Raw genomic sequence first — 27,651 nt, forward strand, 5'->3', positions numbered from 1 at the left:
AGGATTGGTCCATATTTCAGTATGCAAATTATAACCATTGATTTGCAAATTCTAGACTAAATGGTTGTCAGCAATTCATTCCTATTAATCTAAAATATTTAAGAGAATTTATCACCAGATTAGCAGACCAATGGGTTTAATTCTGTATATAAGAGTATTTACTTTAGTTTTCTCAAACAACATATGACTATATATACCCAGTTAGATCCAGTATATGCAAAATAGCTTTTTATTCATGCTTTGCATAGGTCTCACAATAACAAGAGTGCAGTGGAATACAGGGTAAGCTAAAGAAGCAGAATTTTACTAAACTCTGTGAACTGCTCTGTCCATACGGCTGAGTTACCTCCAGCCTCATTCCACATCAGTGGTGGGCAACCTGCAGACCATGGGCCACATGCGGCCCACAATGGTTCTGTGTGTGGCCCTGCCAGGCATTTTGTTTACCATTGCCCACACACAGGGTTGCCAGATACCACTGGTTTCTGTCCATGTCACTTTTTTCCTAGAGGTATTACTAAAATTACATGCACATAAAACAAGGGTACATGAAGTGAGGTGCATGCTGACTGCATAGAACATTGACTGAGAGCCATGCATGCCTCTTACATCTAGTCAAAACACTGCTACAGTTAAATCGGAACACCCTGCAAATTCTAAGTAAGCACACGCAAAGAGCAAAACTATCCTATCCTTGGAGACCATCTTGGTTACAACAATCTTGCAGCCCACTGAGATGAGAGAGGGCACCTCATGAGACCCAGTCACTAGCCTAGGTTGTCCATGGCTGCTCCACATGTTCCCCAATTTTACTTGTGTCCCATTCCTCCAGGGAACATGAAATACCTGACTCTCATTCCACTAACCATGATGCATTTTTCCTATTTTAATATAATCATTAAAACAAATAATTCATGCCCAGATCCCCATCCCATGCCCCTCTGTCTATCAGTGAAAGCTTTCAGTGGAGATGGAGTCTTGTCTTTTCCTGGAATCAGGTGGTCCCATAGTGTTTCATGATACAGTGTACACAAAGGGCAGCATCTTGTGCTTACAATTACTCTCCTGGAATAATCTTAGACTCACAAGATCACACTTCAGAATGCTCCGTATGTCCAGTTTGGTTATTTCTCCTTCTAAAAAGCCAATAAAAGCAGCATTTGAATATAATCATATTTCATCTAAAAACAACTATCTGAAGTCCTTGATACCAGCAGAAGCATCAAAAAGAATCAGTTATGATAACATTTCCATTTTATTTTCTTCCTTCTTCAGTGGCCCACTCCACCCTCTTCCTGAAATCACTGGGAGTCTCTCTACCAGCTTCAGTGGCAGTTGGATGGGGCTCTGTAACTGTAAACCAATTTAGTTCTCATGAAAAGAAGCAGTAACTTACAAGCATATTCTCTGCTTATTCACCTTGTAGGTATTGCTTCCCAGCACAGTCCCATCCCTTAATTAAAGGGACTAATTCTAGAGATAAAGGCAAAATCCATTCTCCAGTCCTTCAGATTCTTGGCCACTCTGCTATGACTGCCAAGAAGGGCATCAGATCCAGCCAGATGTGATCATGCAAACGCTTGCTCACCAGGAACCTGACCACCACAGCCTCTCATTGCGTATAAGCCATTAGACAGCCATTAGGTAGTAACAACTTTTTGGATACTATTGTGCTGGGTGACGTTTAAACCAGCCATGTCACAGTGAAATCTCAGGTGGCCTGTTACCATCCAATCCCACACCTCTCAAATCGCCCATCTGGGTTATTTCAATCTTAAAGAAAAAGCAGCAGTGATCACCTGCACAATGTGCCAAACAGCATTGCCATGTACAGCATGCCTTATTTCAGCTTCACCTGATCAGTGGACCTGCAACTGCAGATTACAGTAATTCCAAGCACTGGCTTCAGTTTTTCATACTCCTATGGCAAAGCAAAGGGTTGGCCATAGGGATAGGTTTCGATTTCTATCTTCGGTAAGGGATACCTGTCTGTAGGAATTGATAATTGAGATGCATCACTAGCAACATTTTGTATCTCCAAATTCCCTTGAGCACATGTAACTACTGACAAGTAGACTCTAATCTGGACCTCTGGAGCTTAATGCATGAGCCTGTATTGCCTGAACTAAAAGCCAGCTGCTCTTAGCTAAGGCTGCAGAGGAGACTCATTCTTTCTCTTGTTAGTGTTACTACATGGGACAGTGAACCACACCCTGTCGGTGTGTGCATTACATACACAACAGCTTTTGCAATAATCACTAGAAGATGTGCATCAGACTGCACGTATCAGTTTTTGATTGATAAATTTTGTCCCAGATAGTTTTGTGTGGCTCCTCCCTCCCATGTGTATGTATGTCCATTCTATCTTCCTCTTTACAGTGTTCAATATTAGGTCAGACTCTTTGAAAATACAAATGATCCTGCTACACATACTTTGGCATTCAGTACTCATGTGAATTTAAGAGGCTTTCAAAACTGAAGCCAAAGAGGGCTTCCTTTAGGCACAAGCAAAACCAGTGAATGCTTTGGGCTCTGTGCTTCCAGAGGTTCCCAAAGTCCTGTACTAACTCAGCGACTGGACTGCTTCGCTGGTCGGGCAATATGACTAGAGGGTTGAGAAACTAAGGGATGAATCTCCTCCTCTGGCAGTCTGGGATCCTACAAGTCCTATGGCAAGTCCTTATCCAAGAACTGGACAGAGAGACAGTGAAAATTAGCTTCTCAACACTGACTTTAGAGTCCTCTGTTCCTGTCTTTAACACAAATAAAAACTCAGATTACTAACACTAAAACTAGTCAAGCACAGAGCTGGGTGATGGGGCAGGAGGAAGAGTGCAGCACCCAACAGACGTGAATCCTGCTTTGCCAGTCCTCCCCTCTAACACTTCTCTTAAGATAGCCTGTTAGAGTTAATGGTATGGGTGACACAATGTGGCAGTTTGTTTCAGCCAAACATAGCAAGTGACGCATTTAGAAATTTAGTGGTGGAAAGAAAAAAAATTGAGAGAGAGCAGCGTATTCATTCCTCCTTCATTAACAGCATAAGGCTACCAAGGTTTAATAGCATAAATCAAACTAAATAGTCCAGGGATCTGGCTTGAAAGTTGCCATTTTAATAAAAAGGAGACAACTGGCAGGCTGTTCAGACTACACACTCTCTTGTTCTCCTCCTCCTCCCCGGCTCCTCTCGCCCGCACGCCTACCAACAGCCCTCTCAAATGTAACTTGTACAGCACTCACTTTGGAACTCCATTCAAGTAACAGTGGACTAGAAGACATTAATGAAAGCAAATGGACAATAAATCTAAATGTACAACCTAAGGGCAATGGGGGGGCAGTCAGCAGGTGGGAGAAGCAAAGGAAACAGACCAAATTGTTCATAGTATTCAAGGAGATTTTCTCCTGTAAATTTCCAAGAACACTGGAGCTGGACTAGAAGCTTCATTAGGAATTCATTCATAGTAGAGTTTGTTTGTTTGTTTTTTAAAAGCTTTCTAACTTACCCCTCTCTCCCTACCTCCAAATGTAGCTCTCATTTATTTTCTCAGTCACTTCAGTGAAAAGCAGGTAAACTGTTATTCCCTGATCCTGAATAAATGCATTTTATTGAAGAACTGTTCTGTCAATAAGAGGGTTAAATAATTTCAGCTCAGTTGCTGGGGGAAGTTGTGGTGGCTGAAGAACTAACTTTTTTCTCTCCAATGGAATCATAATGTAACTGGCATTCGAATTTCCTTAATATCCACAGCTGTGATCTTCTGAGTCTCACCTAGACAGGACAACATTTTTTCCCACAGACACAGATCTGTACTCATTCATTTGCTTGTGCATGTTGGGGGTGAGAAGAGGGAAAGAGACAGAAAACTCTGCAATCCTATGATTTTAAGACCCTATGATTTTAGTATCACTGTAACTTTACTAGTGATAGGGCTTATTTCTCACAAACACAGAAAATTATTAAGATTTTTGTTGCCTGTGCACTATTTGTGGTGTAAAAATATAGGAATATTTCAGAGTTCCTGTACTATATACCTTTAGCCTTAGAAATCCAGCTTTATCTTCCTCGCATTATCCCATAAAGCCTGGACCTTTATTTTATCCTAAAATGCAGTGGTTAATAGTATCACTCTCCCAAATTCATATAGTACCACAGAGAAAACCTTCATAAACATCACAAAACAGTAAACAACAATTAGCCATTATGCTTCCTCTCACGTAAGCTTTGGAGCAAATAATTCAGCCCTGCTTGTAATGGAAAGAGGCATTTACTGAGAGGAGCATTTTGCAATACTATGATATGACACAGCATCAACACTTCGGCATTCAGCAACTCTCCAGATACAGCAGAATCTTTAGCCTTGTCCAAAGGTGTCAACAATGTAGTCCTCTTTTACTTACCTCTCCCCTCTTTTAAGGATATTTCTAAGGAAAATATTATTTAATGCTTATATTAAAAATATTAGAAGCAGAAAAGAAAAAAACACTTTTAAAAACATGATTTGGCATAAAACCAGCAAAGTCAAAGCAAATTATGAAGTGTTAGCAAAAGACTGAAGACTTTGAAGACTTTTCATGATGTTATAGCATCCCCCTTTGCTCTAGATTATCCAGTAAAAGTTAAATCTGGTCTAGTCACCTTTGCCAAACTCACAAGTCTTGGGTACAATGGAAGCTGGAAGTTTTCTCTGTGTTTCAATAATAGCCTGCTACTGAACATTTTATGTGCTCTTTCTTTCTGAACCTTTAGACAGATGAACTGGGTCCACATGATTACACTGCATGTCTACAATTTATGCCTCAAGAAGAGCTCTGTGTACATTTGAAAGCCTTTCTCGCTCACCAACAGAATTTGGTCCAATAAAAGATGTTACTTCATCCACCTTGTTGCTATAATTTATGCCATCACTTTTGTTTTCTCTCACTGCACCAGTACAGAAAAAGGGCTGTCCTGATTTAAAGCTGTAAATTCAATTCAAATGGGAAAGTGTTAAATCCAGAAGTGACTTTGGTCCATTAACTTCCATGTTGATTTGACACGCTCTGTAGTGCTTGGGCAACAGACTCTGCAATACAACCTATTCCTAAGCAAACAGTGTTTTGTATCATAAACCATCTGGGGTGCCAGTTATAAGGTCTACTAGTCTAGACTGACCTGATATACTTGGAAATTTTGAGGTTCAGAACTAAGAAACCTTTCTTCTTTACAAAACCTCTTTTGCCAGGCTAAAGAGATCGCCACCAAAGGAATGATGGAAGGAACAAAATTTTGGCTTAGATAGTTGTTTTCATTATTCAGCTGAAGAAAACCATTGGACATACAAGCTTTCAAAAATCTCTATGGTTTTTCTAAGGTACTAATAAAAGTGATACCATTCATAACCTGGACAGTGCTCCCTTTCATATAGACTCTATAGTTGCGAAGCTAAGTGCCAAGCAGATGGCTGAAATCTGTTTTGTATAAAAAGTGTGTGTGTGCGTGTGCATGTGCGTGTGCGCATGTGTGTATTTTAAACTACATTCTTGTATTCATATTCAGACCTAGGTTTTAGCCATCAAAATATTGGCACAGAGGCAATAATTAGCAGCATTTTAGACAACTGGCAACTAAGGTATTCACTGTTCTCCACAAAATGTTCAGCTAATATCTCCCAGATGTATAATTAAAGCAAAAGATCATCTTCTTAAATTGGTATTACTACTTTGGATGGCCTTTCAATAGACTGTGTATTCGAAAAGCAATTTTATTTAAAATAATGCTCTTGTATTCTAGTGAACTTTTCTTTTTTCTTTCTTTTTATATCATTTAATATAATTTTTCCTAAAAGCTTTCATTACAACATATTGACAGCAACATGATTTCTCTCCAAAGCTAGTCTTTGCAGTAACAGAGTCAAAGGAGTTTGGGTAACCTACATTAATAACAAGACTTTGTCATTCCTGTTTTATAAACTCATTCTATAATAATGTATTTTATTTAACCTCCTTGGCTACATATAAAACTTGTAGACCAATTTTGTGGGTCTGGAAGAGTTTGGATTCATGACTAGACCAGTAGACCACTTCAAGAACTGGTTCTTTGAGTGTGCCACTCACAGACTGTGTAACTCTGGGCAAGTCATTTATCCTGCAAGTGATCTCAGTTAACTTACTAACCACAACAACAATACCATGACAGGAACAGTGTGGTTCTGGCTTGAAAGTGAGGCTCCTAAGCTCCACTATAATACAAATAAATATTAATCCCTACACAGCATCTAGCACCAGGGGGCATTTAAACACTGTTAGAATACAAACATAACATTATTATTACCACTCTTGTTATTACTATTATCACCACCTTCTACCTGAGACACACAACTGTTGTGAAGCTTAACAAGCAAAGGTTACTTAAGAAAGTGGTGGACTGTTCATATTTAGAGGTTTTTAAGGCCAGGCTTGACAAAGCCCCATGCAGAATGAGTTAATTGGGGTGGATCATGCTTTGAGCCAGGGGTTGGCATAGATGACCTCCTGAGGTCTCTTCCACCACTAATTTTCTGCTCCCCCATGAATATTTTTAAAGCACTTTGAGACTGGCACTATGGAAATATCTCATGATGCTGGTGAAAGCCTGGCTTCATAGAAGTCAGTGGTACTTTTGCCACCGTCTTCAGTGGGACAAGGATTTCACCCTATGATTTTTGATAAGTCATCATTCCACCTCATTTACCCATCTCCAAAATAGGTACAATGATACTGTCCAGGTTTGGAGGGGTGATGAGAGGCTTGGTAAACTAAGGTCTATATTTTCAGATGTGATCAGTGATTCTGAGTGCCCAATGAACCAAAATACTTTAAATTAATTACCACATTTGAAAATTTTGCTGTTATCGGTCACATCCTACAATGAGCTTTGCATCGGTGGACCCTGGCTCTCAACCCACAGGAACACCAGAGAATGTGTTGTTGTTCTTGTTATAATCAGTTACCTTGAAATGAGACCCTCTTATAGAGCTTCTCAACCAAGACAGCTCACTTACTCAGGAACAATATTCAGATGCTATAAGCTCTAACCCAAAGATTCTAGAGTTTGTACCCAGAGTCTTCAAACATAGCTATTGAGAGAATGATATTTAGCACATAGATATCAGTAAAATCTACCACTATTGTTCATTGATCTAGTCCTCTCTTGCAGTGTACACCTGCAAATTATTGCCAATGGAAATGTAAAATATTGAAAGAGAGGTTATGGAAAACTACTTACATGGTAAGAAAAAAACTCCTCCCCTTTAATAAGTTTCTGTCACATCCTTCACTTTGGGTTTTTGTCACACATTCTAAAAAGCAGATGTCAAATATCTGGATGGACAAGAACCACGTACCATACAATATTGTTTTGCACCATGCAATACTGTCTGTAACTTAGTTTGCTCACAGTGGCTGCTTACATTGCTGCCTTTGGAAAGTCTATTCCTCACATTAATTACCCAAGGTGTAAAAAATACTTTTCTTATAATCCTCTACCATCTGATCCTAAGGTTACAAAATGTATGACAGTTCTTGTACCTATGGCTGGAGATGCAAATTGTTCTCCAAGATGAGTCCTTTCTTTGCTGTAAGTTACATGTATACTCCTGATGTACTGCTTAAACACCACGGCTACGGCTACACTAGCCAAAAACTTTGAAATGACCATGCAAATGGCCATTTTGAAGTTTACTAATGAAGTGCTGAAATACATATTCAGCGCCTCATTAGCATGCGGGCAGCCGTGGCACTTCGAAATTGATGCAGCTCGCCGCCGCGCAGCTCATCCAGACGGAGCTCCTTTTCGAAAGGACCCCGGCTACTTCGAAGTCCCCTTATTCCCATCTGCTCATAGGAATAAGGGGTCTTAGAAGTAGGCAGGGTCCTTTCAAAAACGAGCCCCATCTGGATGAGCTGCACGGCGGCGAGCCGCATCAATTTCGAAGTGCCGCAGCTGCCCACATGCTAATGAGGCGCTGAATATGTATGTCAGTGCTTCATTAGTAAACTTCGAAATGGCCACTTGCGTGGCCATTTCGAAGTTTTTCGCTAGTGTAGACACGGCCCACATGTTCTGCTACCTATATTCAAGTTTTCAAAACTTGCCTTCAGATAGGGAATTATTTTTTGACACTTGCGCAAAAAATTGGAGATGTTCGAGATGTATTTTCCCCTTCTATCAAAGTAGCCAAAAGAATATCTAAAGCTGTAAATATTCCTGGAGACTTAATGCTATTAATTATATTCCAAAGTCCCAGTGTTACATATTTAAGTAATTTAAGTATTATATTTCATCTTGCTAGAATGAGACCTTTAGGAATAGTAATTTGACTGCTAGAAATCTGTAATTTGCAGTTCTCTGAATCGTAAGGAGAAGAGTGGCTTTGAGGTTAAAGCACAGGACTGGCAGGCAGTATTGCTGGACGCTATTCCCAGATGTGCCAGCGACTTTGCCACTTTGTTCCTCAGTTGCCCATCGGTAAGCTGGGGATAACAGGGATATTTTATCGCTAAACATCATGGAAGTCTTAAGAATTAATTCACTCATGTTTTGCGTTCCTAAAATGAAAGGCACTACACAAGATCTAGTCATAATTATTTAAAATAAATCAGTCTTCCCTGCTATACTGTCTTTTTTTAAAGGCTGGGAAAATACAACTTGATCAACTACCCATGTAACTGTTGGCTGAGGAAGTAAACCTACAAATATATATGTATCTGCCACTCTACCTGCACACAAATGCATTTGTGCCTGCCAAACAGTCATTCACAGACACAAATCTTTATTTTTGCAAGTACACAGGTTCATGAATGTATCAGAATGTAGGTTCTCTATGTGAATTCCACAGTATGACTTTAAGGCTGAATTCTCATTCATTATCCGTATCATGGATCCCTTATCTATATCTAAATTGAATTGTGTAGCTGTCTCATGCAAACACAATGACATCAGTAAAAGTTTTGGAAACTAACTACATTATTTCAGGTACAGTCCCATGCGGGGCTCTCTGATCCATGAGAACTATTGCAACATAAATAATAAATAACAACCACCACCACCACAAGTGCAGAGTATGAATAAGAGATTTATAGGGTATATATGAGTGGTGTTTTGCTGTTTAATTTGTGTGGTATCTTATCTAAAACACTTTGGTTACAGTTACACCACAGCAATCTGTTGACAGAAGTCACTGTTGAAACAGATTTCCTGACAAAACTTCTGAAGACACAGTGCAGCCACACACAAAAGCCAATCGGAAGAACACTCTGTTCTGTCAACAGAGCGTCTGAGCTACCTGCCTGTTCTCTCGACAAAACAGGCACCTGGAAGCACAGAAGACAAGGCTGCCTGTTGTTCTGGCTGCCTTGTCTGTCGAGAGAAGGCCCCCCCAGAGAGTCCACACAGCTTTTTTGTCGACAGAATCTGCAACAGCAGCATTATGCCTCATGCCTGAGAGGCAGAACGCTGACAGCGAAAGTGCTCGGTTTTGTCAACAAACTCTCAACAAAATGCATTTTGTGTGTGGAGGTCTCACTGATTTTGTCGGCAAAATTTTCTAGTGTAACCATAACCACCACTGCAAAAGGCTTTACAGAGCTACGCAGATGAGAAAAATAACAGGAGAAAAAAAGAGAAATTAAGAGGCAGAATCAGGGGAGAGGAGTTTTCTACCAAACCACATTAAGCCAGATTGAGATCAGTTTTAGAATCTATATCTATATCTATATCTATATATTCACAAGGGAATATATATATATATATCTTCACAAGGGAGTAGCTGATATCAATTGTGGCCAGTACTCTTTGCAAGGTACTGTTTAGAAATAGCCAAGTAATCTTCAAAACCTGAGAATGAAAGACATACCAAACACTGAACCCGGAAAAAAAAACAAACAAAAAAAAAAACTCCCTCTGAATTTCAATACCAGAACCTCAGATTTTTTTTTAAAGAAGTACTAAATGAAGTTACTGGGTTGCATGTAACAGCTGCAAAAGGAGACTCTACCAGATGAATAATGTTAAATAGTCTAACATGTTTTATTTAGTTTACCAAGTTTGGATTTTAATATTTCACACCAGTAAAAGAATGAGCATGTATCATGTAAATACAATCCATCAAAAGTAAACCAATTTGTAACTGATGTGCCAAACCTGGAAGGCTCCCCAGCTCAATCTAATCCATTACAAATACTTGTGCCCCACAAAGCCCCTGAATTTAGGGGAAAATCACCACAAGTGCAAACTTTACAGAAGTTTTTTAGAAAAAAAGAAACATATGTCCAGGTTTGTTTGTTTTAAACGAATGTAATGAAACTGCCATGTGTATAGCTCTGAAAAACAGAAGTCATCTCTATAGCCGCAGGACAAATAAAGCGTGGGCAGTGCTACTGCAATCCAAGCTTCCCCTGGAACAACTCCACCAAGTGCCTCAAGACTGACATAGTCAGATCACCTCTAAGGGTGAGGGGACACTTTAAAACCTGTGCCCATTCATTATGCAGCCCCTCTGTTGAAGCAGTGAATACCCTAAAATTGACATTAATTTATTTTAAATTTTGGCCTTTCACACTGATGCATTTTGTCGCATCACATGCAGTCACAGCCCCGTCTTTTAAGTTTACTCCAGGGTACAAGAAACAGAAAGAAATATAAAGCAACCTAGCAACATGACGAATCAAAATTACAGAGAGCGAGTGAGAGAGAGAGAGACACCATACATACATACTCATTTTTAAATCTTGCCTTTATATTTTCACCACAGCTACTTTTCAGAACATACTTACCTGCCAAAGACCTTCAAACAATGAAACAGAAATTGTCCAAAAAAGTGCCATTGGTTTACAGCCAGAAACTTCTCTTTACGCTGCTGCTCTTACCCTACCTATTGTGTGGCTACTGGCAAATAGCCGTAGTTGCTATTAGCCAGATTATTTTTAATCATGCAGTATGAAAAATCCTGTGCAGTTAATGAATGAACTATGGTACAGTAGTTTACTCATCTTAATTCCACGAAACTGATGTAAGTATGAACTCAGCACCAACGTAACAATGAGGACAAAAAATCCTAAAGGTTCTCCTTTACATTCTGTAGTTCACTTTCTAAAGAGATTTAGATGTAAAAAGTATATTAGGCAGATGCAAGAATCGTACTCTAAAAATACATACTAATATGGTAATGCAAACTTCATCACCACAAACAAAGAACTCTGATTCTTTTGACATGGAAAGCAAATATCTATTCGCTATGAAATTTTTTGCTCAAAAGGATTTCAGGCAAAGGCATGAAGAATAGAGAAAATACTTAATAGAAAGTCAAGCATAACCACACAAAATAATTAGTATCAGGGTATCATTTTATGATATCTTTATCATAAAAAGCATCACTTAACCACACAGACACCCACTTCCTTAAAAAAAAAAAAAGCAATACATTAAATCAGCATGAACTTTTAGAAAACACAAAAGCAGAAGCACATTACAACCAGAAGTGTAATTATTATAGATATCAGTGAACATTTCTTCTTTCTAAAAGAACTATCAGAGAGACACTAGAATGTTGCAGGAAGTTTGTAATTTAAATTTAGTGTTATATAGAATTTTATGTACAAACTGATCTATAAATATTGATGAATTAATCCTCATAATATACTTTTAAGGGAGGCCGGTCCAATTTTCATTGCAGACGTCTTAACTGAGCTTTGAACCTCTCTTTACTTATCGTAATTCTATCACATTTTACAGGTGTAAAATGATGACACCACCTTATAGAGAATTTATACTTCTCAAGCGAGGTGAGAAACGGTCATGGTGTTCAAAACTGTCACATATACAAAAAACCAAAGTAAATAAAGAGGTATATGTTGACAAATTTCTCAAAAAATACAAAACAAAAACGGACCAGAACAAAAAATGTGAACACCAAAAAAACAAAACAAAACAAAAAACCCCACACACTTGAGGCAACTTTACTGATGTACTGATGTAAGATGATTTTTTAAGTCACAAACTCAGTTCAGGTTTTATTTGTTTAATCTGCCAACCCTAAGAAATATATGCTTTTTATATGAATTGCCACTTTCTATATCACAACTCCATTCACACCTTACATTCCTTTTAAATACAAAGATCCCTGCAAGCAGCTCTCACCAAAATTCTTCAAACTCTTTTCTAATTTGGTCTCTCTCTCAACAACGAATATGTATAGAACTTCACACTGTCAAAATGACATACAGGTTTGGGAGCAACTTTTACTGACTCTTGCTTCTTGGACTGACAGAGACTGTGATCATTACAGAGGTGACAAACTCAGCCTCTTGAGTGAAGGGTGTAGTGCACACTGTTCTCAAGTACCCCCCTAGCGGCTGGCTAAAAGTAGGTATTGCATGATCTCCAGAGGAAATGTGAGATGTATTAAACTTATACTATGACAGGCAGCTCTGTAGAGTACAAGGTAGGAGATAACATATAAGAATACATAGTTTAAAAAATTGGAAACCCCGAATGAAAGGATGGGTGAAAACTCCATAACCTCCCACTTCAGTACACCTTTATCAGGTATATCTATGAAATGATGAAAAAGACTCACTGATAGATATTCACATGAGATATGGATGGTCATGATACTGATAGTTGATCATCTAAACAGAAAGTTAAAGTAACAAAAATATCTTTTTTTGATTTAAAAATTTGTAGAGGGGGAAAAAAGATTTTCATACTCCTTAATTTAATCCTCCAACTGAAGTTTGTTTTCTGTCTAATGAAATTTTAACTTTTCTATATTTCAGAAATTAACAGTTTACATGGTGTTTCAGTGGCACATCAAATAAAAATTTCCAAGTATATATGTAAACTATGCATCTAAATATACTGCTTGTTAAATGAAATCCTTGTAATAATCACAGGAGTACTACTGCTATTGACTAACTGCTGTGAACTCCTGTTTTCACTTGACTACAGTGTCAGGTATTCATGGACAGTGCGTATTTATAATGCGCATAGGTAAAACATGACAAGTTTCTTTCTTCTTCCACTTATTTGTTAATTATGTTTAAATCATAACTGAACAATAAGTAAAAAAAAGTCATGAGAATGTCAGGCTCGTTTTTTCCATCTTAGCTCTGACAGCAGAGATATCTGACTTGCATATAGGTATGCGCCCTACACAACATTGTAAACAGATTGCTTAAAAACACAGTAAGAAAAGAAACGAAATAAATTGAGGTTTTACATGTAAATGGCATTGTTTTTCTTAAATATATATTTGTGCATGTATAATTTATATAAATATCTATCTCACAGAAATTTATGTCTACTCCATCAAACAGCAATGTGGCTAAGCAATATGACAGCCTACCATTATATTTTATGCTTCTTGTGCTATATAGCTATGGATGCTAGTTTAAGACTCCCTAAGAAATAGTAAATACTTCATATCCTTATTGTTTTGTGGTCTCTGGACAACAAGAGAAGGAAAAAAAAGTTCTTACTGCCTAAATAAAACCAACTAGTACCAAGAGAACACATGATGCAGACAAGCATCAGAACATGCATGGTGGTAGTGGTGTGTGTGCGGGTAAGGGTGCATTAAGTAACTCTTTGAATACGCATGAGCAGCCAGCCACCCAGAATCTGGAAATGCCAAACTCTTGAACCAAAAAATACAACAGTATGAGCTCTTCAATTTGATGTGTTGCTTGTAACTTCTCTCATATGTAGTTCTGCATTCTAAGTATAGTCAGTCATTCCACCAACTAGTAAATTATAGAAATGTTAATTACAATCTATAATCTGTTATAGTCAACTTCTTCTCCATAAAGTATACACACAAAAAATTAAATCAGTAAAAAATGTAAATGAATTTTCTGAAAATGAATTATTCCTTCAGTCTTATCACAGAGAAATGTAAAACAACCAAATTTATCAGAGCAAAAATTGTTATGTACAACTTTCTACTTGAGTTCAATTCTTTCTCTACTCCCAGATCCTTACCCCTAAACAAGCATACAGGAAAATCATTTTTGAAAACAACTTGATGGAATACAAGTGACATGCAATCCAACACTGGTAAAATGTGAAACTTTTTTAAATAAGAGCATAACATCCTTTTAATTTCTACAGGCAGAATATGATACCATTCTGCTGCCTTTTCTTTTCTTCTTCTTTTTCTTCTTTTACGAGAACACTCAGCATAAGTAATTCAAAGCAACAACTTTTAGGGTAATTTTGGTTCAGAAAAGCACTTCTGAAATATACAAAGTTTCCTTTTAGGAAAATGATTTCTCCATTTGACAGTGTTGGTACAACCCCAAAATAAGTTCAGTGGGAGTCTGAAATGACTCTTGCAGCATAGCAACTAAGTATTTTTTTCTCTTCAGCAGAAACTTACTTTACACCCTTGAGCTCTCCCCTTTTTACAAACTGTTTAGCTGCTCTTGTAATTTCTAGAGCAAGCACTCTTTTATCCTCTCTCCACCTTTTGTCTTCCTTTCTTCTTTAGGAAACATTAACTTACCCTTCTGTCTTCAACAGATACTACCACTTCTTTACCTTGAATTTACAAAAAGACATCACTGTGTCCTGATGCCTACTTTAGCCCCTCTCAAAGGCTACAGAAAATATGCAGTAATTAATGTTGATTTAAGAATATCATACACTAGAGACATTGTTAAGAGGTTACTTTGTTTTCCATTTACTAGATTGTGTTAAGACATTAAAACTTTATGCTAGGCATTTTTGAGCTCAATCATTCTGCAAATTTCAGTACTGTTCCTAATGGTTCTAGCTACACTTGCTACATTTCTCAAGGAAATCAAACTTTCTATTGTGGATTTACCCTCTGATTGCAGCAAAATCTGTGTCATCATCTCTGCCTTTAAAAAAGTGAAAAGGTTATTCTTTTGAATAATTTGATGTGGTTTCTAAGTGTCACAGGTGCACCAAAAAGTATATCCCAACAGTCATTTACTCCTTAAGAAGCAGACAGGTTCCAGTTATAAAATTCCTCATACATTTTTACTGCAAGCACTCCCTCCCCAGTCTACACTTTCTGATGGTCCTTTCAAGTACACTTTGGAACCCCCCTAAATAAATATAAAGAGTTGCAAGGAACTTTGCAGTAGAAACCAAAAATCCTAACGTGTAAGGAACAATTTATAAATTGTATGTACTAATTTACAAAACATAGTGCATATTATTGCTGCTGCTTAATGAAATAATGCTTGTTTGCTAGCCTGACACTGTGGACCATTTTCATTCCAAGTGTGTATCACAAATATCTGTGATAATGGCCACTGACAAATAAGAGAAGTCTCCTTCATTCTAGCCCCACAATTTATTACAAAGGTGAGATAAGCCTTTAAGTTTCTCAAACATGTATAGTTCCTAGGGTGCAATAAAACATGAATATTTTTCCTTACAGAAGTGATGAGGGCAAAAGACGAATAACTCTTTTGGTGTATATATATACTGTGAGAACTAAACAGCAAACTGCATGCTGAATGTTTACCTCCTTGCAATTTTTGACACAACAATTTTGCAGGGGCTTGCGCATGTTAGTAAGAAAACTGAAACTGGCAACGTGGATGTGACAGGTGGGACCCCAGAGTCTGGAGAATGAATACTCAAAGTACATATAAAAGCTCAAGAAGCAGCCTCCTACCTATGGTACATGTAACTAGGGATATGCATGCAAAGTGTGTGTGCACGCGTGTGTATGTTCTCATGCCTATCTTTCAGTAAATACAAATATACTACCACTACATGGACAGTATCTGCTCTGCCGGGTAAGGACAGCCAAACACATATATGCAATGTAAACAAATGGTAATGATTAACAGAGATATTGGTTTGCATTACCAATTCTAACTGCAGCGGAAAAATGGTAAAAAATAAAAATCATACGTTGTGAGGTTTCTTTGATATTGCTTTTTATCTTTAGTCCTTAAAATCATTTGCAGAGCCAAAAGAATAGGAATTTATTAATTATTTAACCAGAATTTTTAAAGAGCAAATCTTTGAGCTCTACAAAATGAAATGTATGCCTTGAGAAAGATTAGGAAGAAGGGAATTCTACTACTATTGAAAGAAGTTAGGTATAAAATGAAGGAAAAAAAGTCATTTGAAAATGACAAGACTGTGTTATAGACTTATATGTATTCTATTCGACACAAAGTTCAAAGAACAATCTAACAGTTTCCTTACAAATATCTACCTTGGTGAAGTATATGGAATACCTTTAACCACTGACTGCATATACAACAGAAATCTGTTTATTGTTACATTAGCTCAAGGTTCATCACTATAAACATTAATAGTTGATAGGTACTCTGGCTAACTTATTACAATACATATAAGCAAAAGCAATCTTTATTCATCTATCACAATAAAACAAACCTATAGAAAATGTCAGGCATGTTATATAGAGGTGGAAAATGAATTGTATTAAATAAAATCTTTGACATAGTTCAATAATTCTAGTGCCATTTTCTGGTAAAGAAGTATTTTAATTGCAAAAGGAGATAGTGTTAAAATAGTTCTTGCTCTTCTGAATTTCCTACTTCATTTCATATTCTTAAATTTTTATCTTTCTTCATTTTAATCCCCAGAATTCTTTCTTGTCCTTTCACGGCATGTGTGTTTTTCTGCACACTTAAATGTTTTCATCTTCCTTTCTTTTTTGTGCCTTTTACTATCATATTCAGTAGTTTGAGCGATGAACAGCTTGACTTAGCATATTTTTAACCAGCTGGTCTAGCACCTAGCCTGTATTGCATAGTCAGATACAACCAAATGTTTATACAGAAGGTAGCTTTCATGAAAATGAAGGGGGAAAAAGCCTAAATAACATGCATCCTGGTATTCTTTTATTTACTAAATGAAAAGTTTAAATTCTTTATTAAAGGAAAACAAGGGCCTATTTATAATATTTAAAATATAAGCTGGAGGGGAAGGATACTAGGATCTTCAATGGAAGTGTGTACTAATGTATGAAAGTAGGCTTGAAAATGCAGTTTAGAAAAGGCAGATTTAAGTGAAATAAATATTAAAGTCTGGATGTTGCAAACCCTCACAAGTGATAGCAAAAAACTTAATTACAAAGGTACAAGGTTCCTACTTTAGCAAGAGCAGGAAGAGAAGTAAGCCACAAATCAAAATTCAGCTTTTGACACCCAGTGAAAAAAGGTGCCGTCTAAAACTTAGAATTAAGAGTTTCCCCCTTTTGGGGATATTTAAAGGCTGAACTCCTGGAAGTTAACTTGACTAAATTGTTAGATCGACAAAAGATCATGTGCTTTATGAAGCACCTCCAAAGTTTTAGGGAAGGATCAGATCAGAAGTTAAATCCCTTTCTTCACCCTAACCAGACACGTCCTCTAACACCCCAGAAATCACTCTTTCAAGACAGAACGATGCTAACAATGAGGGCATCAAATATTGCTTCTCATATTTTAGTGCAGTGGCTCTGAGAAGGAGTATGGGAGAGAGAGAGAGATCATGATAACATTCAGCAATAACCCCATTAGGGATCTAAAAGCCAGCAGAACAGCATCACTGTGGAAGCAGTTTTAAAGGACTTTACAGATCCCTTCAGTCTGGTTCAGACAACAGCGACAACAGCAAATGATCAGCAAACTGACATGTAATCTGAATTGCAAAGGTAAAGCTTCTCCAGCGAGCCTTCTTTTGGGGAGCATCTCACCACTGACACAGAGACTGCTGCAAAAAGGGAGAGTTACTTTTTTTACACACACACACACACACACAAACACACATCCACACACACACACAAAAGCACTCCACTCACCTTTCAAACTCCTGAGGTAAATCAGGGTCAGTAAGCATGCTGGAAAAGCACAATTTCCCTTTGTCACAGCAGCCACCTATGATCGCCTCCAACTGAACCTGTCAAGTGAGTCCAAACCTTCTAAACCGATTGATTTTCTCTTTTTCTCTGTCTGGCTCTCCCTCTCCCTCTCTCCCACCCCCCTCTCTGAGCTAGGACTCCTTGACCAGTCTCTTAAAGGGGTAGCACACTTAGCAGGAGACACTGTTTCTAAAACTCCCCCTACAGAGGAGCAGCATGCTGCGGCTGCCAGGCACTAGCCAGCCTCCGGGTGCCTGTCCTTCCCTTTCAACTCCCTCTTCCACTCCCCACGAAATGGGAAAAGTCAACTTGTTTGCCGCCCGTAAGAGAAAAAGCCCCCCGCCCCGTACAGCAGGAGCGAACCCCCGCGCTGAGGCAGAGCGGGGAGACGGGCGCTTAAAGACGCGCCGGCTGCTTAAACTGAAGCTGTGACCCACTCCCTGCGAGCTGGAACCGGGAAGAAAAGATTAGGCACAGAAAAATGTAACCAAAGGCATTTGTAGTCCAAGAATTTCCATTCCTCCCCATCCCCCTCCTCTTTTTTTTTCAGTCTCCCTCTCCGTCTCGGGCGCGGGGGGGCACAACAAAAAAACAATGAGGCATTGTTCCCAGGGAAGAAAAGCAACTTTGACAGATTGAAATCTAGCAGAGGCCCCCTCCGGGAAACCTGTAAACAACTTGTCACTCACTCTGTCGGTCGCACCGTTCGCTCCCGCTCGCCACAGAGTGCCGCGAACCGGCCTGGCAACAGAAGCAAAGTTTCCTCAGCGCCAAACTCCATCCAAGAGCCCTGGGGTGGGAAGGGGGAGAGGGAGCCACATGCCCCAGCAGCCCGCACCCGCAGCAGCACCACAACAACAAGCGACTCGCGGGCGGCCCCCGGGATTTTTTTTTTTTGTTTTGCTTTGTTTTGTTTTGTTTAAAAAATAAAACACCCCCCCCCCCTCCGCCGCCTCTGAGCGAGTGAAAGGGCTCCCTTAGCTGTGGCTCTCTTTCATTTCCTCTGCCCCGACAGCCGCAGATAACAGGGTGGACAAAGTATGGTGCGAGAGCCTCTCGGCGGGCTGCCGGAGCGCGGCCCTCGGAGCAGTTCCAATTATCTAGATAAAAATCTGGCAGGCGAGGAAGGTAATCAGGTAATGGACCTTTGACATGAAGTGACAGAGGCGCGCGCGCGCCCGCGCACACACGCCCGGACCCAGGCACACATGCAGAGACAGAGGCCGGCCAGAGCGCTGCAGCATCTGGTCAGACGGGAACGCACACGCACACAGCCACACGCATGGGAGACAGGGTGAATGCTCCGCATCCTACCCACAGAGGGGACAGAGAGAGGGAGAGCGAGAGCGAGCCCAGCTATCCACTCCTACTGGGAGGGTTCATTCTGCACAAAAGGCTACATTACAGAGCCCGCCCCAATAGGGAAGGTGGGGGGGGGGCGAGTGTGGGGCGGGGGGAGCCGCCTATTGTCGAGAGGGCAGGTCAGTTGATTAGATTTTCTGTGGAGAATTCCACGAGGAAATTCCCTTCAAAGCCCAAGTGATTAACTGGGGGAGGCTGTTCTGGAAACGGAGCAGACAATGGCTGAATAGTCTGCACGGCCAATGTCCAGGCTGGCACTGAACTAGCTTTAAAAATAAATAAATAAAACCCGCCAGTCTGTTCTTTTACACACCCAAGCATGGTCACACTCTGACCTCTGTTCCTTTCCTTCCAGCTTCCCCTCCCACTTAGGGTTGGTTGGGTTTTTTTGTTTTTGGGTTGACTTTTTCTTTTTTTTTAAATTTTGCAGCTGGACAACATTAAGGGGCTTTAAAAACTACAAGGTTTTGACCCTGCAGGAGTTTGATTAGGTCCATTCCTTCCCTGGCTCCCCCTCTCCCTGCCACAGGGAGACAGCAAGTTTACTTTTTTTTTAGATATACGCAAGTGCAAGAACACACACTCACGAGATGTTCTGAAATGTTGATGAAAAACCCTTTCATGCTGATAGGATTTTTTAAAAGGCAAAACCAAAACAAAACAAAACAAAACAAAAAAACAAACCAGCAGGTCTTTCCCATGCAAATCCATTGCTTAAAACAACGTGGTCTTTTAAAGTTTATGTTGTAAAGTGGCATACATACATATATACACACAGCGCAGAATGCACTTGCAGTATCCAGGCTTTATCAGCACCAGTCTGTTATATAGCTTTAGTCACCAATAATAATGAACATTTGCCAGTTATATACATCTTCCCAAATGAGCATTACACGACTTACAGGAGCAAAACTTTAGAGCTAACTTTGCAAAGGCACCTTCAGTGTGGTACAGAAAAGGGTTTTTAAAAAAAAGATTGTCTCAGATCCTCCTCATACATACTGCAGCATTCAGAACAGTCACATAGAATTTGTCAACTCCTGGCATGAGGTAGATCTAATGGCTCCTCACTATGGGGCAGAGTAAACGGGTTTCCTTGAGTAGCCCCTGGCAGCTAATATCTTCCACAGAGGTTCATTCACAATAAGCTGACAAATCGAGTTAATATGTACTAGAATTTTTGTTTGTTTTTAGTTTCTAGTAGCTAACCCTTCTTGGATAACTTGAAAGAAACATTAATAGAGGGGCAGCAGCAGATGGGCAAAAACAACCCCACATACTTTTGTGGATTTCAAGCCATTTTAATTGTCACATTATACTTCTGTAGTAAATAAACAGAATTCCACCTATTTCTAATACCCTTAGTTGTGCTGAACAGTACCAAATTCCACAGAGAGACCCACCAAAATCAGTATGAACATAGGTATCTGATTTTGGCGTTAATTAAGTAACTAGACCAAACTTGCACAGCTAGTCAGTGGCTGCATTCGGATGAGAACTCAGGAGTTCTGACTCCCAGTCCCCTGCTCTAATCAAGCAATAATAGTGCCTCAACTCATGGAAAACTGTTGCCATATTGTTTTGCTTTAGAAATTCATGTCTCACACATCTGCAAATTTCCATAGTGGTTCACTTCCAAAGGCACTAAAGTCCACTGCTGTGTTAAAATGGTTAAGTTAGTTTATCTCTGTGATGCTGGCAGAGGTAGTGACAGTTCATGCCACGGCCTATGGGCCTCACTGAATACTGACAAATGCATAGCTGGAAACCAGTCTGGCTTACCTGCATGTTAACACTGTTAAAATAGATGTTAAGTTGATAAAAATGTGCTTAGTGTTTAATCTTGACAAAATACTCATAGGAAGCTGCAGATATGGATCTCATGTATAACACCTGTAGTCCCAGGTATGAAGTCAGACCGAATGTTTGCATTGTAAACCTCTGTAACCTAACGATACAGCTCACCAAACAGTAAAGAAACTTTAATGATCATAAACAGCTTGCTATGCCCACAAGAGCTACGTCTACACGTGAAGCCTACATCGAAGTAGCTTATTTCGATTTGGAGACATCGAAATAGGCTATTTCGATGAATAACATCTACGCGTCCTCCAGGGCTGGCAACGTCGACGTTCAACTTCAATGTTGGGCAGCACAACATCGAAATAGGCGCTGTGAGGGAACGTCTACACGCCAAAGTAGCACACATCGAAATAGGGATGCCAGGCACAGCTGCAGACAGGGTCACAGGGCGGACTAGCGTTTCTGGGGCAACAGCTAGCCGCTCCCTTAAAGGGCCCCTCCCAGACACACTCAGCCTGCACAGCACGCGGTCTGAGGAGCCATAGGCACACAGACCCTGGGCGATGCAGGCATGGACCCCCAGCAGCAGCAGCAGCAGCCAGAGGTCCACCCAGCCCTCCCGGCAGGAGCAGGGCTCGCCCTGATCCGTGCCATGTGGGAGGCAGCTGAGCACCTCCTTGCCACACCGGAGGAGGAGCTGCCCCCAGGGCAGCAGGGCTCAACCCCCAACCCTGCAGCACCCCGCCCCACCCCCCCGCCTCACACGCCGCCGCCTGTGGAGCTACCCCACCAGCACCGACTGGTGGGAGCGGCTGGTGCTTGGGGAGTGGGACGACGACCGCTGGCTCAGGAACTTCAGGATGAGCCGGCAGACATTTATGGAGCTGTGCCAGTGGCTCACCCCCGCACTCAGGCACCAGGACACTGCCATGCGGCGTGCCCTCACGGTGCAGAAACGGGTCGACATCGCTGTCTGGAAGCTGGCCACTCCAGACAGCTACCGATCCGTGGGACAGCAGTTTGGTGTCGGCAAGGCCACCATCGGGGCTGTCCTCATGGAGGTAAGAGGACCCACGGGGGGAGGGCAGGGGAGGGGAGGGGGGCCTGGGCAGAGGAGGGCAGGGCAGGGCAGGGTGGGGGAGGGCAGGGCAGGGCAGGGCGGGGTGGGGCAGGGGAGGGCAGGGCAGGGGAGGGGGGTCCGGGCAGAGCAGGGCAGGGCAGGGCAGGGGAGGAGAGGGCAGGGCAGGGCCACGCACACCCTGCTCACCCCTCATTGGTGCTCTCCCATGTGCTTTCCCTGCAGGTTGTGCGTGCCATCAACGCCATGCTCCTGCACAGGCTCGTGAGGCTGAGGGACCCAGATGCCACCATCGCGGCCTTTGCCACGCTGGGCTTCCCCAATTGCTTCGGGGCTCTGGATGGGACTCACATCCCCATCTGCGCCCCACATCACAGTGGAGGACGCTACATCAATCGCAAGGGCTACCATTCTGTGGTCCTCCAGGCCTTGGTGGACAGCCGGGGCCGTTTCCAGGACATTTATGTGGGCTGGCCTGGCAGCACCCACGACGCCCGGGTTTTCCGGAACTCGGGCCTGTGCCGCCGGCTGGAGGCGGGGACCTACATCCCCCAGCGGGAGATCCCTGTGCGGGACACCACCATGCCCCTCTGCGTCATTGCAGATGCGGCGTACCCACTCCAGCCCTGGCTCATGCACCCGTACACGGGCCATCTCTCCGCCAGCCAGGAGCGCTTCAACCAGCGCCTGAACCACGCGTGCCAGGTGGTGGAATGCTCATTTGGCCGCCTGAAAGGACGCTGGAGATGTCTCCTGACCCGCCTGGATGCGGGCCCCAACAACATCCCCCAGATTGTGGGTGCCTGCTGCGCCCTGCACAATTTGGTGGAGAGCAAGGGGGAGACCTTTTTTCAGGGCTGGGCTGTGGAGGCCGGCAGGGCCAACCTGCAGCCACCCGCTGCCCCCAGTCGCCAGGTGGACCCCGAAGGGACCCGGGTCCGGGAGGCCCTGTGGGCCCACTTCGATGATGAGGCTGTGGGGTGAACTCTGCCAGGCCCCCCACTGCCCACCCCTTCCTCCACAACACTCCCTGCCCCTACGCCCACACCACGGAGCACCCAACCGCACCCCCCCCGCACTTTTGCTGGACAAATGACAGCACACACTTGTGGCTGAACTTAAACTGGTTTTTCTTTTAGAACTTTTTTTTTTAACTATAATTAAAACAAGAACAAACTATATACAAGACCTCTTCTAACAAAAATATTCTGTACAAATAAAACAATAATAAAAAAAATTGCACATAACGGATATGTTGGTCAATAAAAAGAAAACCAGGGATGATAAGGAAGGGGAGAACTATTTACATGGGGGGGACGGGGCAAAGGGGGGGCACAAATATAAATGAAATGGGTCAATAACAATCCTCTTTTCGGACATATAACTATATACAAGGGAGGGGCCACGTCCCGGGCCCCACGCCCCTAAAGTCCGGCACTGGGGGTGGGCGGCCGGGAGCCCCACCTCGGCCGCAGCCCTGTCCGGGGCTGGCTGGGGGCTGGGCGGACCGGAAGATATGACCGGCGAGTCTCAGCTGGCCCCAGGTGTCCCTCGGCGGTCCGGTCCTCAGTGGTGGGTGGCGGGGCGATGGCGGACGGGATGGCGACGTGCGGAGCAGCAGGTGGTGCGGCGGGTGGAGCAGGCAGGGTGGACGCTGTGGCGGCCGGCGCGGCATGGGGGGCCAGGTAGTCCACAAGACGGTTGAATGTCTCCATGTAGGCCCCCCGTGCCTCTTGGCGCCAGGCCAGCGCCTGCTCCTGAAGGTCCAGGCGGCGTTGGTCCACCCGCAGGCGCTGCTCCGCCACCTCCAGCTGCCGACGGTGGATGGCCAGCAGCTGGGCATCCGTCGCCGTCGGGTGCTGTTGCGGGGTCCGCCGTCTAGCCCGCTGAGGGGCTTGCCTGGAGCAATGGCCCCGGAGGGGATTCCGGGACCACTGATGCCTTGCCGGCGCTCTCTTCCGGTCCTTCCGATGGTGCAGCTGCGGAACACAGGAGGAGTGGGGGAAGAAGAATGGAGACAGGCGTTAGTGTGGGCCCCGAGTCGTGACCCTTGTCCCCCCACCCCTGTGCTGCAGGTTCCCCATCCCCATCCCCGGGAGATGCTACTGTGATGGATGGGGTTCAGGGGTCCCCCTGCACTGCACCCCGTCCCCTGGCGGGAGTGACTCTCACTTCACTCAGCAGGGTCTGACAGGAGAGGTTTCTTAGGCCACAGATGCCCAGTTTCTCCGAGGAGTGACAGCACAGCAGTCAGAGACAGTCCTTCCAACCCGTCCTGGGGAGAAGACCCCAAGGGGTGCCCCTCTGGGGTGTGGCTTTCCCCCTCCTCAGGCTAGCTGCCTTCCAGCTCTCCCTTCCCCTAGCCTCTACCTGCGGCCCCCGCCCCGATTCAAAGCCAGCTCGGCTCCTCCCTCCTCTTTGCTCAGGGCAGAGATGTCACCTGCCAGCTGTAGCCCCAGGATCATCCTTTGCCCCTGGGAGCTATTCAGCTTGTTGCTCATATCTAGCCTGAGTCTCCCTTTTGCACTCCCCCCACTCCATCACATGCTGCTGCTGCGGGGTGTCCCACCCCCTCCTCCCGGGGGACCCTCGAGGTTCTGCTCCCCCCTGCCCCGGGGATGGGCCATGGCACTGTCGTGTGGGGGGTGGGGGGGCAGGGGCTGATGCACTGCTGTGAGGGACATGGCCCTGATGTCCTTGGGGCCATGGCCATGTGGGCATGTGGCGGGCCCTGGGCACATATCTATTACCCCCGCCCCTCAACCCCGGGGGTGTACACCAGAGGGGGGTACATACCTGTCGGTCCACTCCCACAGTCCGGAGATCCCCGGGGGGCGGAGGCCCGGCTGCTGCTCCGGGAGGGCGGGAGGAGGATCTGCAGCCCGGACTCTGCAGAGGAGGAGCCCCCCCGCCTTCCTCCTCCTCCTCCTGCCACGGCGGCCCGGGGGTGGGCTCCAGGGGGGGCCCCCGGGGTGCGGGGCTTACCTCCGGGACGGACTCCGGCTGCAGGGCCTGCTGGGGCTCGTCAGCCGAGGTATCAAGGGTGGCCGGAGGGGAGGAGGTGTGCCGGGGGCCCAGGATGTCCCTGAGCTCCCTGTAAAAGGGGCAAGTGACGGGGGCGGCCCCAGATCGGCTGGCTGCATCCCGGGCCCGGGCGTAACCCCGCCGCAGCTCCTTAACCTTACTCCTGACATGGTCAAGAGTGCGGGCAGGGTGACCCCGGGTGGCCAGGCCCTCGGCCAGCCGAGCGAATGCATCCGTGTTCTGCCTCTTGCTCCCCATTACCTGGAGCACCTCCTCCTCGCTCCAGAGCCCCAGCAGGTCCCGCAGCTCGGCCTCCGTCCAGGAGGGGCCCCGCTGCCGCTTCCCAGCCTGGCTGCCGGGCTGGCTGGCCTGGCTGCTTTGGCTCCCCTGGGGGGGGCTCCCCTGGGGGTGCTGGGGGGGCTGCCAGGCAGCCATCGCAGGTGCTGGCCCTGTTCTGGGTGGCTGAGGGATGTGCAGGCTGGCTGCGTGTCTAGGCTGCCGCCTGCACGTTCCCTCAGCTTCCTGCACAGGAAGGGAGGGGGAGGGGACCTTTAAGGGGCCGCTCCACGCGGCCACCATTGAGCTGAGGGACTGGAGAGAGCATCTCTCAACCCCTCAGCTGATGGCCACCATGGAGGACCCCGCAATTTCGACGTTGCGAGACGCGCAACGACTACACGGTCCCTACTTCGACATTGAACGTCGAAGTAGGGCGCTATTCCTATCTCCTGATGAGGATAGCAGCTTCGACGTCTCACCACCTTACATCAAAGTTAACTTTGAAATAGCGCCCGACATATGTAGCCGTGACGGGCGCTATTTTGAAGTTAGTGCTGCTACTTCGAAGTAGTGTGTACGTGTAGACACGGCTAAGAAGGCCCAATGAAACCAAACGTGCCATGAAAGGACAGATACTTTGTTGATTATCCCCTCCCACGTACACTCATGAAGAGAAGAAAGACACCAACACTTCTTCCATCAGTTCCAACCCTAGGGGAAGGGAACAAAAATGGCTGACTAGAAGGAACTGTATCACCTTGCTGCTTGAATCTGGACAGGGCACAGACGACTGATGGAGTGGGCACATAGGGCAGCTGCCCCACAGGGCCCAGCAGTTCATAGGGACCTGGGGCTCCAGCTCTGTCACTGCTGCCACGGTAGCAGCAGCGGTGCCTGGAGTCCCAGGTCCTTTAAATCACTGACAGAATTGTGCCTTTGTTCCACTTGTCCCTGCCCCTTCTGGAATCACGAACCCCACACACACACACCTTGCCCAGGGGCCTGAAGAGACTGTTGGCTCCACTGAGAGGGCAATAATATTAAGCATAAGCAAGAGATCGCCAAGCTGCTTAGCTTGAGTTAGCCCTACAGGACATAGAAAGCTTGCATAGAGCAACAACTTTTATTGCCTTTTGAAACGTAAGGATGTGACTCGTGCATCTATATGTTTACCTGCTTTAACCTTGTAAGTAATCTCATTTCTTTCTCTTAGGATGTGTCTAGACTAGCCCCCAACTTTGAAGGGGGTATGGTAATTAGGATGTTGGGAAATTACTAATGAAGGGCTGTGGTGCATATCCAGCACTGTATTAGGCTAAATCTCCCCCGTGGCAACTTCGAAGTGTGAAACTTCGAAGTGCCGGTGTGCGTGTAGCCACAGGTCAGTCATGGATACTTCCAAGTGCCCGTGCTCCTTCGAAGTCCCTTTGCCCCCTTCCAAGTTGGGGGCTAGTCTAGACACAGCCTTAGTGCATCTTTAGTTAGTTTATTAGAGGTTTGGCTATAATAGCTGTCTTTAGTGAGAGACTTCTGGTAAAATTGACTTGGGATAAGTGACTGATCCTTTGGGATTGGGAGTAACCTGAATATTGTTGTGATTTTTTTGTGAAAGGGACCACCTATCACAAAGTCAGCTTGTCTAGGTGGCAAGATATACCCTAGAGGACTGTCTGTGACTCCATATTAAGGCTGTTGTGCTTGAGGTGTTTTCACTTGACACTTGGTTGGTGAAATCTAAATACAGTATATGAACCCAAAAAGACTACATCTACGCTACAGAGATCTTTCGGAAGAAGTTCTTCCAGAAGATCTCTTCCAAAAGAACTTCTTTCCGAAAAGCACATCTACTCGCTAAAAAGCGGATCAAAAGAACGGTCTGCTGTTTTGAAAGCGAGCGTCCACACAGCCCTCACTCTTTCCACGGAACAGGCCAGGGATTGAAAATGAAGACTGTTCTTTCAAAAGTAGGGCTCTGAGGAGAGTCTACATGTGTTTTCTTTCGAAAGAAGCTTTGGAAATGAAGCGTTCTTCCTGAAACGGGAAAGGGAGAGTGATTTTGAAAGGGAGCACCACATTCTTTCTATTTACTTTCAAAAGAGCCCCCTTCTTTCGAAAAATCTTGCAAAAGAACTTGCTAGTGTAGATGCAGCCAAACAGCTTGGAGTTTGTGTCCTAGCAGTCCGTCCTGAGGCTGACACTCCTGGTCCTGAACTGCTTTAGACAGCTTGACACCTC

The 27,651-nt window shown here is 43.9% G+C and overlaps 1 protein-coding gene across 7 annotated transcripts in view; it reads right to left on the reverse strand.

Moving 5' to 3' along the window:
* Window positions 1-18,651, reverse strand: part of SOX5 (SRY-box transcription factor 5) — a 422,924-nt gene extending 404,273 nt beyond the window's left edge. For 5 of the 7 annotated variants that reach the window (XM_075004821.1, XM_075004813.1, XM_075004804.1 and 2 more), the window contains exon 1: window positions 17,811-17,907. In XM_075004821.1, the coding sequence (XP_074860922.1) occupies window positions 17,811-17,848 (38 nt within the window). In that variant the 5' untranslated portion in view covers window positions 17,849-17,907. Of the gene's footprint in view, window positions 1-17,810; window positions 17,908-18,559 lie in introns of those variants that run through there. The other 2 variants (XM_075004792.1, XM_075004831.1) reach the window with 2 other exon arrangements.
* Window positions 18,652-27,651: the final 9,000 nt, after the last annotated feature.

Source organism: Carettochelys insculpta, chromosome 1 (genome assembly GCF_033958435.1).
Source record: "Carettochelys insculpta isolate YL-2023 chromosome 1, ASM3395843v1, whole genome shotgun sequence".
In the NCBI taxonomy this organism is placed as follows: domain Eukaryota; kingdom Metazoa; phylum Chordata; order Testudines; family Carettochelyidae; genus Carettochelys; species Carettochelys insculpta.